At 38.2% G+C, this 15,653-nt stretch overlaps 1 protein-coding gene across 1 annotated transcript in view; it reads left to right on the forward strand.

The window, feature by feature from the left end:
* The window catches only part of LOC306876884 (unconventional myosin-XVI-like), a gene marked incomplete at both ends in the record, with an annotated part of 162,128 nt that extends 148,330 nt beyond the window's left edge, over positions 1-13,798 (forward strand). Inside the window, one exon of the mRNA XM_079428326.1 lies at positions 13,622-13,798. Within this exon, the coding sequence (XP_079284452.1) occupies positions 13,622-13,798 (177 nt within the window). The remainder of the gene's footprint in view (positions 1-13,621) is intronic.
* Between the last annotated feature and the right edge of the window lie 1,855 nt (positions 13,799-15,653).

Below are 15,653 nucleotides of genomic sequence, written 5' to 3' on the forward strand. Positions count from 1 at the left end.
TGCTGAGTGCCGTGGATTGTTTGTCTGTTAAAAAGGGAGCGTCCTAGGTTCTCTGTAATGGCCACAGCATCCTGCTTACAAACGCTGTAAGCGGTCTGTCCTGCACTGGTCCAGGACCTGCAAAAAAACATTTTAGGTTTACCTGTGAGACACACTTGAGAAAACCGCAACTGTATTTCCTAAAGTTCTTGTATGACTAAAACTACTGCACAAAAAAAGGTTCTTATTCAAATCATTATTAGTAGCAATTTTTTAGACCTTTCCACATAGTAGATGGCTTGCATACAGACTGACAGAAAGAGGCTTCGATACAGCGATAATCTGAGTGACAGCTGCATCCCCGCATCAGCTGACCGACAGTCCCTCAGATATTTACACTGATGAAATCTTACCCTTTGCAAAGCACATACAGTGACCAACAGATGATATTACAGAATGATATCATTATGAAAAAAGCGAACTGTCCCGCTGACTTGGACGACACCTCTTCTGACAGCAAAAGAGTTCTTGTGTCCATGCATGAGAACCAAACAGTGACATACATAACCTGCCTACAAATACATAGTCATGTCTAATCCATTTATAGGCCTAATATTTTTTTAGAACACATTTTAACACATAATTCAGCATTATGACATCACAAACTGCTTTTAATGCAAGATTCAGAAGTTTAGGTATGTAGACTGTCTTTAATGCTTGCCAAGATTGCATTTATTTAATCAAAAATGCAGTAAAACAGTAATTATTGCTACAATTGTTATTACAATTTAAATTGATCTTTTAATATATTTGAAATATTTGAATTACATTTATTACCCTACAGTTACAACCAATCAATCAATAATAAATATAACATTCATATTGATTAAAATATGTCATTTAGTTATTGTTAATATTATAAAAATATGACTAAAAATACAAATTCTAAATATTTAAAGAATAATGTTTTTAGAAGTTGATTATTCTACTGAACACTGATTATGACAGAAGTATATTATATTGTAGCTTGATTGAAATTGATTAAAAGAGTTTAATCAAAAATACAATAAAACAGTTATATTATTACATATAGTTACAATAAAAAAAAACTCTTTTCTATTGTAATATATTTTAAAATGTAATGTATCCCTGTGATGCAAAGCTGAATTTTCAGCATTATTCCTCCAGTCTTCAGTGTCATATGATGCTTCAGAAATCATTCTAATATGCCGATTCACTGCAGGCATTTCCAATGCAGACATCTTCATTGATTTTAATGCAGACAATCTAATTTTGTTTCACGTCAGTCTAGCCAGACCGAGCTGTCACATTATTCCTCCCTGAAGTCTCTAGCATGTATCAAAATGTTGGGTTGTATTTTAGGAAGGTAACAGGGTAGAAGCATTCTGAGGTTCACTAGTGATACCCGAGACGCTTTGTACCTCAAGAAGCACTGAATGCCACAGGCTCTCTGGTTACCGGATCCCATTCTGTCCTCGGCTTCCTGCCTGTGTCACATGATAGGGGTCAAGGTCACCAGACCGCATGGAAACCAGGAAGTGGATGCAAAAAAGACGTATAGATGCATGCCTACAAATATCTTGCACAATTGCACGGCCGCCTTCTACACCGTAAATAAAACTTTAATTATTCAATTAGATAATAAAATATTCAGAACGACAGAATAGCCCCCTACAGAGGGAAGCGAGCTACAGGCTAGTGCTCTCTGTAACTGGACACTATAAAACACATCAACTAGAGTATATACTCACTCACTACCAATATTCAGTCCTCTGGTAACTTTACACCAAAGTTTCAGATTCGCCATGCTGTGCCAGATACGCACTTATAACAAAACATCAAATGCTAAAACATTATGTGCACCATTTCAGTCTTAACGTATTTATCGTAGTGGCGTCAAACAACACAAGGGCCGATCTGTGCCAGTAAATCCCAGTCCTTTTATCTAAGGTCTGACATGAAGAAAAACAGATGGCAGTGACGATGTGCTCCCATCACTCAAATGTAACCCCACCAGAGGTCATCCTCAAAGAGACGCTCTACCTCTTAATGTCCTTATGGCACTCGGAAGCAGGAAACAGCCTTTTAATGCCCCTTAACATGTATTAGCACACGCCTGCTTCATATTTCCTCGTCTCTGCTCTCTGTATCTCGCTCCTCCTGCCGTCTGGTTCATCCGCTTCTTATTGATCCACATCGTAACGTCTCATAACATGCGGAAGATCATGATGTTTAATTATTGATCAGCTTGGTTTCGCCGAAGATTGCGATTGAGAGCGAGAATGAGACGAGGGCAGTTCGTCCTTATCAGCATTCAGATCCGGCGGGTGTGGAAGATTGCTTAGAAAATGACAGCAGGAGGAATGAAGTGTTCCCGGACGGGCGCTCTGGTAATGGAGTATTCTTGCTCCGTGTCTGTATGAGATAAGGTCTGAAGAGGCCATCTCTTCTGACAGGGCTGCTGTGTATCAAGCAATCCTGGAGATGCTGTCTGACATGTGGAGATCAGATGCACAACTGACTGTAGATACAGTGATCCCACGTATTTGGACACTTAAACAAGACTTTCAAATGTATGATTGCCATTGCATTAATTAAATTGCAAACCAAGCATCTATTGTAAAAAAAAAAAAAGAAAAGATTGCAAAAACACACATAATCAAGGCATTTATTTGATTTCCACCCACAACAACGTAATATTGCAAAATAGCATTGAAATTTAAAGTAATTGTTTTCTATTTTAATATATAAAAAATTTTACTTTATTCCTGTAATGACAAAGCTGAATTTTCAGCATCATTACTCCAGTCTTTAGTAGGGCTGGGACGATAAATCGATGCAGAATCGATTCATGGATTGTTTCTGAGATTTTCCGAATGCATCGCGATTCCTTTGGAATCGATTCTGAGCTTAGATTTTATTTGATACCCTATCAGTCAGAAAGATTTCTGGCTCCCAGGTGTGTTTTATACAGGCAAGGAGCTGAGATTAGGAGCACTCTCTTAAAGGCTATTTCTATATTTCTACAATTATACCCATGCTACTTATGACTGGTTTTGTGGTCCAGGGTCACAATAAACATGATGCATCAATCAATCTATATATAGAAATGTAATGTGACTTAAGTGTCCAAATACATTTGGGGCCACTATATATATATATATATATATATATATATATATATATATATATATATATATATAAAAACCTTGAAGCAAAGTATCCCTACTGAATCAAAGTCATACCATCCAGTCTCTTTGTGTAAGTCTCCTTGGCTTTCAATAATGTCTGCACATCTGCTACAGGTAATCACGTGTATTGAGCACATGCTTTTATGTTGTGAAAAGAATGTAAGAAATGCTGTATATGTGTTTTGAATGTTCTCTCTCTCTCTTTGTCTTTCTCTCCTCTCTTTCAGAGGGGTCACCTCAACTTCTCGCCCTTCGGTGCAGGGGCGGCACTGTAGGCTGTGGGGGCTGAATAAGCCCTCAGGCCTATGTAGGGATGGGGTGAGTCTGGTCTATAGCACAGTACCTCACTGACTGCCCTTCACCTTGCAATTTCCGTCTTTTACGTTTCCCTTTTTTGCTTTCCATGCTATTGAAGGAAACTGCAGCTCTGCGACATCTAGGACCCGAAGTGGTCTGTTGTGGTAATAAGTCTTTGAGAAATAGTTAATCTAAAACTGAAGACTTTCATCAGTTACTCATTGATTTTATGTTGTTTAAAACCTGACCTTCTTATGAGGAATGAAAAAATAATAATTTTGAACAATGTTTAGGCAGCTGCATTACTGTCAAGCTCCAAAAATAACAAAAAGTATCTAAAAGCATCATACAAATGTATGTTGAACAGAAGAAAAACCAGCATACAAGTTTAAATCTACATGGCGATGAGTAAATGGTGGCAGAACTTTAATTTGAGGGTGAACTATTCCTGTAAATGTGATGATATTGAGGATTAAATGATCTACCGTACAGCATGTAATGGCGCTTGCTTTCTTCTGTGTCAAACTGGAGACAGTCAAAGCGTTACAGTCCAGTCTCTGTTTCCTTGAAAACGAGCTGCAGTTTTTGTTAAAGAATTTCTCCATTCTTCATCGCTGGCTCTTCTTTCGTTGCTGCGAACATGGCAACCCTGCTTTTTCCTTGATCCTTCATTCAGTCCTTTCCCCTTTTATGTTCTCTCCTTTCCTAAGTTTTGCTTATTGATTTTGCTCTCTGAGACAGAGGCTCTTTATGGAGTTTGTTCTCATGCTGAGATGTTCATTGTTGCCTGCTGAATCATGCCTTAGAGAGTGTGGAACAGAGCCATGTCTCTGCACTTACTCCCAAGTTACTCCCTCTCAACACGGGGACTGGAGAGATGTCAATGAATAAATGGGAAAACGATGTAACTTGCATTATTTATTTAAAGGGGTCATTGGATGCACATTTTACACAAGTTGATATGATTCTTTAGGCTCTTAATGAAAAGTCTATAACATACTTTAGTTAAAATTTCTCAATGGTAGAGTAAAAAACACCTTCTTTACCCTGTCAAAATCAGCTCTGTTTTCAGCACGCTGTTCTTGCTTTAAATGCTAGTGAGCTCTGCTGACTCCGCCCCTCTCTTCCGTGGAGTGACGAGCAAACCATAGATATTGTGTAGATTCCCTATTCCATCGCTCCAGATAAGTTGACGCGTCAGCCATCTCGCATTCACCATAATAATCAATGACTATTCAAAGATATACAAGCGTATAACTTGCTGTTGTAGACGCACACAGTCAATACGCTCAAAGATTTGCAGCCCGTTCCAAAAATAGAGGATGGCTTATGTATCATGGCCCATAGAAACAGTCGATAATGAGGCATCTAGGTATATATATCTATGGAGCATACTAAACTTCAGCCGCGAAACTAGCTAACTAGCACATTATTAGGAAAGGCGATTTGCAAAGATTCATAAAAAACCTTATACTCACTCCTTCTGTAGATAAAGCTGGATCACGAATGATTCAGGCGAACATAGATGCATTTATGTAGATTGGGGATTCAAAATGAAAGTAACGTTAAATCCTCTGTGTCTTCAGTGGCTCAGATGTTGGGAGTAAATGATGACTGCTATATTCATTACTACATCCAATAACTAAACACCTCAATTGCTTAATCTGAGACATCTTGTCTTCCCCTGCACGGAGGCAGACAGCTTATTTATTTTCAATATTTTCAAAAACAGAAGCACAGTGACACTTTGCAAGTATAAATTTGACAAAAAGAAGTTAGATATTAAATTATAAAATACTATAGCCACTATACACATAAAATAGGCTACTGCATGTACTGTATATAGGCCAACAATAAAAAAAAATAGTGCAGATGTATATTGGGATTATTGTTCTGTACTCAAGTAAAGCAATGCCACTCCTTAAAGGGCATATTGCAGGTTAGAGACTCCAGTGAGTCGATGTACAGAAAAATACTGTAGGAACTAGATTTTCTTTAAAATATACTTTAAAATACGCTATTAAGGCTTCTGGAGTCGTTTTTGTGAGAGAATTTTACTTCCGCATCTGAAACGCGTCAAAACCGGAAGTGACGCATCAGAGCGGTCCATTTAAACCACAGGAAAACAATGGATCGCAATGACAGTTCGGACGCTGAGGAAATTTTAAATGTGTATTTACACTCGTATGACGGACCACAGATAAAGTGATGAGCCTGCTATGCAGCCAAGAGAGCAGGACAGGCCAGGATTAGACAGAACAACGGTCAGAGAAGACAAATTGAGTTGATGTGAGGAGAACAGGGCAGGTGTTTGGTGAAAGATCAGTGTTAGCTTACAGATATACACACGTTAGCTAATGTAATCAGGCAATAGCAATGCTAGTATTGATACTACCAGTAATAGAAACTAATAAGCGTTGATCAGGCGTGACACACTCGTTAATATCCGACACTAACGTTACGTGATAGTGGTTTCTTATCACCGCAGGAGAGAGAGAGAGATAAACAAGTTTTTGATTCATAGGTGCTTGTGTGGGAAATGCGAGGAAAGCATAGACTTCTCCAGGCCAGCAGACACATATTTTAGGGCAGAAATCATTTATTACTCTAAGCTAAATACTTGTATACATGTATAAATACATTGTTAAAGATCTTAATATTAAAACTGTCTGAATAATTTTGATTCTCAATTACAAGTTAACTCTATTTAGGTCATGACTACCTATAAGTAACACTTTTTGATGCCATTGATATAACACAATCAATAATGACAGCATACAGACAAGTTGTTCGCTGGGCCTATGGTGCATGTGTTGTGTCAGCCATAAGAAGATAGTTTACTGAGGAAGGACGACTTTATAAAGGTTTTGAATGGCCCCATTTTGTTGACAATCAATAAAAAATCAAATCACAATCAAGCAGATCTGCATTTATGGTTAATTCAATTCAGTTTTATTTATACAGCACTAAATCTTAAATATTATTTCATAGCACTGTTAATACCCGACTCAAAACACAACATTTCAACTGTTAATATATATATATGTAGATGTACCAAACATATACTACCAAAAGAAATACCATCTGACCCATTTAAAAACATTTAACAATCTTTCAGTCTGGGTATCACACTGTGTTGTTAAAGTGTGTTAAATGGTGAAGGCTGTGCTAGAGATACAACAACGATGATAATCCTCCGGTGTAAAGTGATCGTTAAGTTACACACCACCGCGGTGTTAGAAGCAGATGCATTAGTGAAGTCCAGTCTCTTCAGCTGCACTAACGCACCGAGGCCCGGAAGATACCGTCCTATTTCTTGTTAGGAAACCTGTGGACTCGATGTCCTGACAGACTGGAGTTTGTGCAACCTCCACAAACACAATAATTTACCATGACAATGATAAATTGAAATAAAAATAACTACCGAAAACACACTGACTCGCGCGCGCTCAAAGCAGAGTCCGGCGCACGACTCCCTTATGTGACGTGATGTTGAAAAAAAGCAGTTTTTGATTTTTTGAATTTGTGCCCTCGCGTCTTGTAAAACATTTTCAAATCCTGCATTAACGGTTCATGTGGTATTTTCATACAAGGTTATATATTCATTTGAAAAAAAAAAATTAACCTGCAATATGCACTTTAATATATCTAGTAAATAAATAAATAAAGACCTTTTGTGTGGTGGTTACTATCACAGGGCATCCACTGTTGTCCTTGAGCTCTGTAGCTCACCTTTCCTCAAGACGTCCTTTAACTTCATGCCTGTAAGGCTATTATAGGTTTAGGAGTCAGACAATGATATGCCAAGGTTTCACAGCTTTTTGCTGTCCTCAAATAGTCTGAAGGCTTTCCAGGAGCTTGAAGAGAAACAGCTGAGGAGCATTCGTTAGAGGATTGTACTTGATGCACCAAGCCTGGGGATCATGTTTTCATGTTTATTTGTGAGAGAGCTCCAAAGAGTTTCTCCAAAGATGCTGAAGTACATTTGAGGATAGCTTCAGTCTGATACCAACAGGACTTCTGAAATCCGTTTCCTCACCATGTGAAGGGTGGCCATCCTCCTTAAGGCATAACATGAACATTGATTTCTTTTGTTGGGTTCTGTGTGTTCTGTATCTTATGTGAGTGCACACAATCAGGTTCTGTGGCGTCTGATCAGAACAAACTGGCTGATGAAGGTCTGTGTTTTCTTCGTTCAATGGTTGTAATCTGATCAGACTAGCTGTGCACACGACCATCTCCTAATACTGCTCCATTCACTGCTTATGCTTGCCAATTGAACTGTAGCACTCGCCCAATTTGTCTTTTGCTTCTAGATAGGCTAATCTTCCATGAACACAGTTTTCTTGTTGATTTAATGGAAGATATTCATACCAAGGATTTCCATCAGCTTTGAAAATGAAGGCGTAATGAGATGGCTCTGGGTTCCTCAGAGAGAATTTCCACAGCTGTATTCCCAGTATGGTTTATGATGTTCCTCTATGCATTAAGCATCACAACAGTTTGAAGAAGAGAAGCAAAATAATGGAAGCCAAAACAGTTTGAGAAGAACTGGCGGTATGTTTGATAGATATTGAAAATACAATGAATAATCAGGCCATGAAACACCACAGAATCTTCAGAAATGGAAAATCTGCAATTCTTGGAATTATACAGATGCTTCCATGTTTGTTGACTAAATATAATGGCTAATCTCATAATGCATTCAGATATCAGTAAGACTTTAGTATACTCAGTTCCATTTAACACATTTTACACATTTGTCAGATTTTCAAAATCGACACAGAAAAAAGTCCTTTGATTCCATTTGGGCACTTTTTGGTACTATTTTGTAGCCGTACACCATTCTTGGACGTGGTACCTCAGTAATACTATGGTATTACATTACCATGCAAGAGAATTAATAGACTCACAAAATGTAGTACTATAGTACAGCACTTACAAAGGTAGTACTACGGTAAAGTAATGGTATCAGATTGTTATACAATGGTACTTCAATATGAACTTGAAAGATTACCATTTACACTACCCTTCAAATGTTTGGGGTCGCTTTGATTGATTGATTGATTTATTGATTTTTTTTAATTAATGCTATTCAGCAATTGTGCATTAAACATATGAAAAATGACAGTAAAGACATTTAAAATGTTACAAAAGACTTCTATTTCAAATAAGTGCTGTTCTTATGAATTTTAAATTCATCAAAACATGTTTCTTAAGCAGCAAATGAGCTTATTAGAATGATTTCTGAAGGATCGTGTGACAAGTCTGGAATAATGATGCTGAAAATTCAGCTTTGCAAAATGTTTCATTTTAAAATACTTTAAAAAGTTGCAAATTTTCAATGGAAATATATTTACCAATTAAACGGTTCTTGTAGAGGGACGGGACAGGATAAGGGAGGAGGAGAGCTTTCTACTTCTTAAAGGTTGAATGATAAAACCACTATTGGAGAATCCAACTTCACATCTGCATGGCCTGGATAGAGAGTTAGACGCATCTCTCTATAGACTACAGTTTGTACAGTATATACTCCCCAATACAGAGACCTTTATACCAGACATAAGCATGTTCTCTGAAAATATGTCTATACATGGCATAGTGGTTTTGTTTCACGACCCAGATTTGGACATCCATGGCTTTTAAGCTGTTATCATTTAGAAGTAAAGAATGTCTTTAAAATCAAACAGTGAACTACATAGACCAATATTCAAAATTGTTAAACATGCTGAATAGGACGATTGACAGTTTTTGTTACTTGAATGTCTACAATTTCATGCTTTCCACAGTCAGTAATTCACACAACAAAGCACACTGTGGCCGACAATAACATTTAATTTGAAATTTGATTGGACTATTTTTTTCTCTTCCTTTTAAATGTTAATAAACCTGTTTATTTCACCATCTCAGGTTATTATACGGTGAGTTGCATTTGATTGTTTTTTTTTTCCTGCTTCTCATTATCCTATCAGAAAAGACCTACAACACATTCTTAACTTGTAAGCCACCAGTTGAAAATTACAGACGCTAAAGACATTTTGAGAAACACTGAGAAGCATTTAAGCCATGAAAAGCCATTTTATCAGTTGTCGTTACTGCCACCTTAGTATGAATAGTATCCAGTGTTGCTGTATACAGCACAGATAAGACACAGCCGCAATATTCTCTCATATAAAGGACAATAGAGAGAACATTAGAGGTGGAGAGAGCAAGTTATATGTTGAGCCGAATGCTCCAGCAGAGTGAAAATCCCATAATATGCGTGTTAATAATGATTCCCTGACCTTTGCCCTTTGTATCAAGATTGCTTTAGTAGGTGGTGGGGCTAATGCAGTGCAGATGCCTCATGGATGATAAGACCGTGATGAGCCTCACGTGTCCCCGCTGACCTTTCACTGTGCTGACATTCAGGCATGACCCGTATTGAGTTCCAGCCCTATATCTCATGAAGGGGAGAGCCAGGCTGAATGTCAGGCCACGGGCCACCCCTCTCCCCAGGGACAGGATATTTCCATGTGTCTTCCCCTTCATCTGAGCCTACTGACCAGCTGCCCTTATTTACATGCACGCTTTCAAAATTACAGCCCTTTGGTTTGGCACATGCTTGTTGTTTTAGGATTTTTAAAATGCATGCAGTTGAAATTAGAAAAATGAAGTTTTGCAGTAAAAATATCATTAAAATGTCATCATAAAAGACTACTTTTCAGATTGATTGATTTGCTTTTATATTTATTTACTTGCTTCACTTATGCGATTGATCTTGAAGAGACAATCAGACAGAGCAAGTGCTCGTAACACCAAGTCTCAGTCATTGTTCAAATAAGTACAAGCTAGTAAGCGGAGGGAAGGGAGAGAAGGATAGAGGGAAAGATTAAGGTTTTTTTGTTTTGTTTTTTTTTTAGTTTAGGATAAAGTCAAGTACTGCCGAAAGAGATGAGTTTTCAGTTGTTGCTTGAAGATTGACAGGGATCCAGCGTTCCGGATAGGGGTGGGAAGATTTTCACTGAGTAAGATAAAAAAAAAGATTTATTTCGAGAATACAGTGAGTTATTTTTGTTATCATACTGACAAATATTATGATTAAAACAAGATAAAATGCTGCAAGAAAATTTAAACCTAATTCAAAATATATATATAAATATATATATTCTCAAAAAATATATCTATGTATTTGCTTCTGAATTAATTTGAATTTTTTGAAGGGTTTTTACTGATGTTTTTATCCTGGTGCTTTACATGGATTAGAATACTAGCTGTAATGGGGGCCTGTTCTTGTTTGGAAACCTCTAGAGACCCCATCTCATCTGAATTGCAAAGCCTGAATCACTAAATATTCTGTCAATTGATTGTCAAAGAACTGGATGTCCCCGATGGTTTGAGAGGCTGGGCTAAATTTGGAAAATGAGTGTCCATGCAGCCCGCCTGTCTTTATCCACATCTCTAATCGTGCATGTGTGGCCTTTGATGAAGTCCATAAATAATGCAAGGTTAAACATAATGGTTTCTGTGGTTGAATATGAATAGCTGCATGTGATCCAGGTGCTTTGTGTGTGCTTTGTGCAGCGTCCAGATAGCATTACAGGTGTGAATGCAGTGATTGACACAGACGTCGTTCTTGATCTTAATGGATGTGCGTGATTGGCCGACTGAATGTGTGTGCTCACCATTTGTTCGGTTCAGTACACTGTGTGCCATCGCTGTGTCTCTGCTAGCGTAGTGATGTCAGAACTGAGAGGCGACAGATAGGTGTAAATTATGGATCATTACTTTCGAGCAGTACGTGGGTGTGTGCGGCTCTGTAGATGACCTGGGTTACTAGAATACGCTTCTGCTGTACTGTAGCATCACTACTGCACTCACACACTCTCATGATGTTTCCGGATGAGTTCCCTCTCAGAGCGGACCGGTAAAATAGGCCAGGGCATCCCGCTACGTCATTCCAGATAGTCTACCACAACTCTCTACTATATGATCGGCCTCCGTTGTTTCTTCCTAAACGCTCTCCTCATTTATTTTATATATATATATATATATATATATAATTTGTTTATTTTAGTTATATAAGTTATATTATTTATATATACTTTTTTTTGTTTCAGATAACATTTAATTTATTAATGTTATGGTTACTAAATAAATAAACCAAAGCGAGTGTCATAACATCTCCTCCCCTCTCCTTTCCTCATACTTTATTAATTTAATTTTTAGAGATGATTTTTCTTATCATTTTGGCAAATTTTACATTTAAAACAAGAAAAAAAAACTGGTTTAAGAAAATTAACTTTCAAGATATATTATTTGAAAAATCATCTCTATATTTGCCTTCTTGTTTTAAGCACTGTTGCACTGTAGGATTCTTATCCAGTTGCTGTAGATGGATTTGAACACTATCCTATAATAGGGACCATTTCTTGTTTGGAAACCTACAGAGATCTCAACGCATTTGAATTGCAAAGCCTTAATTGCTGTATATTCTGTCAATGGAATGTTAAAGAACTGAATGTCCCAGATGGTTTATTTCCCCTCCCAATTCTGCTGTTCGGCTATAATTGTTATATTATTTAGCACATTCCACACATATCTTACACTTTAAACAGGGTTGCTTCACCTAGAGCAACCTTACTCAAGCACAGTAATGCGTTCAGTGTTTGATCCAGGTCAACAGCCCAGATTTGTACGTCCTAAGCTCCGTCTTTATGTTCAAAAGACTGTTTGTAAGGATTCTGTAAGCTTCACTTATTAACTTCAACAGTAATAACAAATGACAGTATCTTGGTACCATCAGACTCAGTTGGGTATCCTATTAGATAGGGAGAACAAATGGACAGGGGTTTTATCTTTGACCACACTAAAGCCATGTGACTTTCCTTCAACCCTGCATCCGTCATGAATGGATCAGATGCACAGCAGGAGGTCCTGTTCCATTTGTGGCATTTACCAGCTGCAGATGATTGGGATGGATTGATTTATCTGTTTATTGATTACGCTTGTATGATGGATGAGAGATGCCCATGGGTGGGTTTTGTGTATGCGTGTATAGCAGGGTTGCTGGTTGCATCCGGCAGCAGCTGTCAGGAGAGGGTTTTAGACATCAATAGGCCCTTCGGCAACACTTAAGTTCAGGGGACACACATTCACTATTAACTAAGAGTTTTCCCTCAAGAAAATCCCAATTTACTGCTTATTAATAGAGTAAGCAAGGTAGTTGTTAGTAGTAGCTATGTTTAGGGATAGGGCAGGGTTAAGGAATCTAGAATATGGTCATGCAGAATAAGACATTAATATGCGTTTTATAAGTACTAATAAACAGCCAATATGCTAGTAAATGCATGCTAATAAGCAACTAGTTAAGAGTGAAGTGCGTTCCCTAATTTAAAGCGTTACTGGTTCTTCTTATCCAGGTATTTGCACTCATTTCCCTTTCTCTTCCACCCAGTAAGTGTACAAAAAAGGTCACTATTCATTTAATTAAACGAAAAAAACCTAGTTTGTCCATATAATGACTGATACCTGAATATGCATGTTTGGTTTTACTGCTTATTGTTTTACTATACAGAATTTTAAGATCATGGATTCATCATGACAAAGTTAGATCAGGTTTAGAACGTCATGTGGTGCAACTTTCCAAAATCATAATGATATTTATGAATTAATAATTTATGGTATTGGTATAGAATATTTTTTACCTTGAAAAATTTATTTTAAAACATTTTAAGTTGTGTGCACTCACATTACATTTTTAAGAACCTGGCACATGTTTTAAACTTTCTTTTTAAAAGAAGTTCCTCTTCTTTATCATGGACACTTTTTTTCATATGACCCTATACCTTCACTCATACCACTACTGGACACATTTAATTTCCTGATGCTTTGTGCATTACCTATATATTATTTTACAGTTGCATTCTAAATTACGTGGGAATTGCGTTAATGGGCGGTAAGTACTGTAAATCAGGGGTAGACAACCATGCTCCTGCAGGGCTACCATTCTGCAGAGTCCAACCCTAATCAAACACACCTGAACCAGCCAGGGTTGGACCTGAAGTGTGCAGAAAGGAAGCTTTCCAGAAGCAGGGTTTTGGATACGTAGATTTTGCACCGTACTAAAAATGAACTTTCTGTCATTTCCTCAGGTGCTCCAGAGGTCTCGTGCATGTGGGGATCAGCGGGCTACTCTGCAGGAATTGTTGCTCTGGCGGAGGAGTGTTTGTGATGGTCGACTGGACTGGCAGAACGCTTGGCTCCACACAAACACCTCACCCACCCTAACAGTGAAGACCAAGAGTCCCAGAAAGAAGTCATCGCCCTAGAGATTGTGGTCTTCCTGAGGTAAACCTCAGTTAAACCCCACTCCTTAGGCCCGATGGACCTTTTTATGATTTGCCCTTCACATAGGAGTGATGTCCTCTAAACAGAGCCAGACTCTGAACTCAGGAGAGTAGGGCATCCCAATGTCCATGTCCCTCTCTTCGCTTCTTTTGAAAGAATGAAAGGTTCCTTGGAAAATTGTTCTACTCTGTCTCTCCAACTAATGGCCAGCTGGGACCAAATAACATAAAGCCCCAAAAAACTTACCAAGTCCAATTTTGAAAATATAAAGTCATTGTCGGGCTATTATGAATCCCATTCGGTGTCCTAAACATCACGCTGTTTTGGAAGATCTCATCTCATCGCCTTGATTGCAACTCATCGATGCTATCTTAGGGCTGTGCATACATATCTCAGCTGTGTGCGATAGTCTACATTGTGGGCCATATTTTAGTTTTAAACCCTGGTGCTGGTCGCTCCACATGTGGTTGTCGTTGACTGGGTTGGGTAAAAAGTGCCAGTTCTGTCCCAACTCGAGCACTCGAGACACATGGATGCGACTGATCTTAAAGTTTACAAGACTTGTGTTGACCTCCTAGGACTAGCTTTGTGAACTAGTTCTTCTTTCAGGTTCAAAGAAGCAGCTACACCTCACGCTTTTTCAGGTGCTTTGGTTACCCTCCATCAGAGGTGGCAACCATCACACACAGGTTGTGACCTTACGAAGAGGTCAGGGTTCAGGGAAATCACCAGTAACATCACAGGTCCACAACATTTCCACCAGCTTCTGGACTACATTCATCGTTCACTCTAGGCTAATGTACACACACTTTCGCAACACAAAACTGAAAGGTTTCGCAAGACGTACTGTTGACAAACTTGAAGACGCCTGATTTAAATTGAATGTTTAAAGAGCACAATTTTCCAAATACACCTTCAGATGGAACAATCATTACTAGTGATGGATATTACTGCCGATGTGACTCTGAAAGCTCCCGTAACCGTTTTTGGACTTTTCCTCAAAGGTGCTTATGTACAAATGTTGGGTTGTATGGTGTCATGTCAGTACCTTAGTAGACGACCTGTACAAACAGCACATGACCTTTGGTGTCACTGAAGTTTCAAACTATTCATCTCTATAGTCGTTCCTAATCTGTGAAGGTACGCAGATGCCTCCAAACAGAGGCCTTGAGGCATTTGGTTTATCTATACAGTGTGCACATGCAGATTTATTACCTGAAAGACCTTGGCTAAATATTTTTGGACCTTGAACACTGGGTTTGCAGCAGGAGACCCACCATAAGCACAGCCATGTACGTGAAGTGCAGGCGCTTTTATGAGAAGTAGAACTTGACCTTCTGCTTCTGGTTGACTTTGGTATGACTGACTAGATGGATTATGTACAGATTGTGAGTGTTTATTGGCAAATGATTGTCTTTATAATGGAAGGATATTTTGAATGTTCAAGGATGTAATGACAGAAGGACTAAGGTGGTGGGTTTTATAGTGTGAATATCGTTTTAGTACAGAATAATTGTTTATTCATGGTAAACTCTTTAGTCGTTGTCCATCCCCACAGGACTTCAGTTTATCTTCGAAATGTATAAAGATATTTAATGTATTGTACAGAACATTTGTTTGTGCAAGTACGTTTAAGTTGCACTTTGCCGCTGTGTTTCGTTTAGGCTTCATTACATCATGCCTGTGTGGTTAAAAAACAAGTTCCTCAAATGTTACACCTTCAAAAAAGAGCTAATTCAGTCCCCTTTGACACAGTGATCCACGTCATGGTCTTTGGTCTCAATATTTAAATGTATATACATCTGACTTAATATGTATGGTTTGTGTATCCAGTTG

Source organism: Barbus barbus (genome assembly GCF_936440315.1).
Source record: "Barbus barbus genome assembly, chromosome: 11".
Lineage (NCBI taxonomy): Eukaryota > Metazoa > Chordata > Actinopteri > Cypriniformes > Cyprinidae > Barbus > Barbus barbus.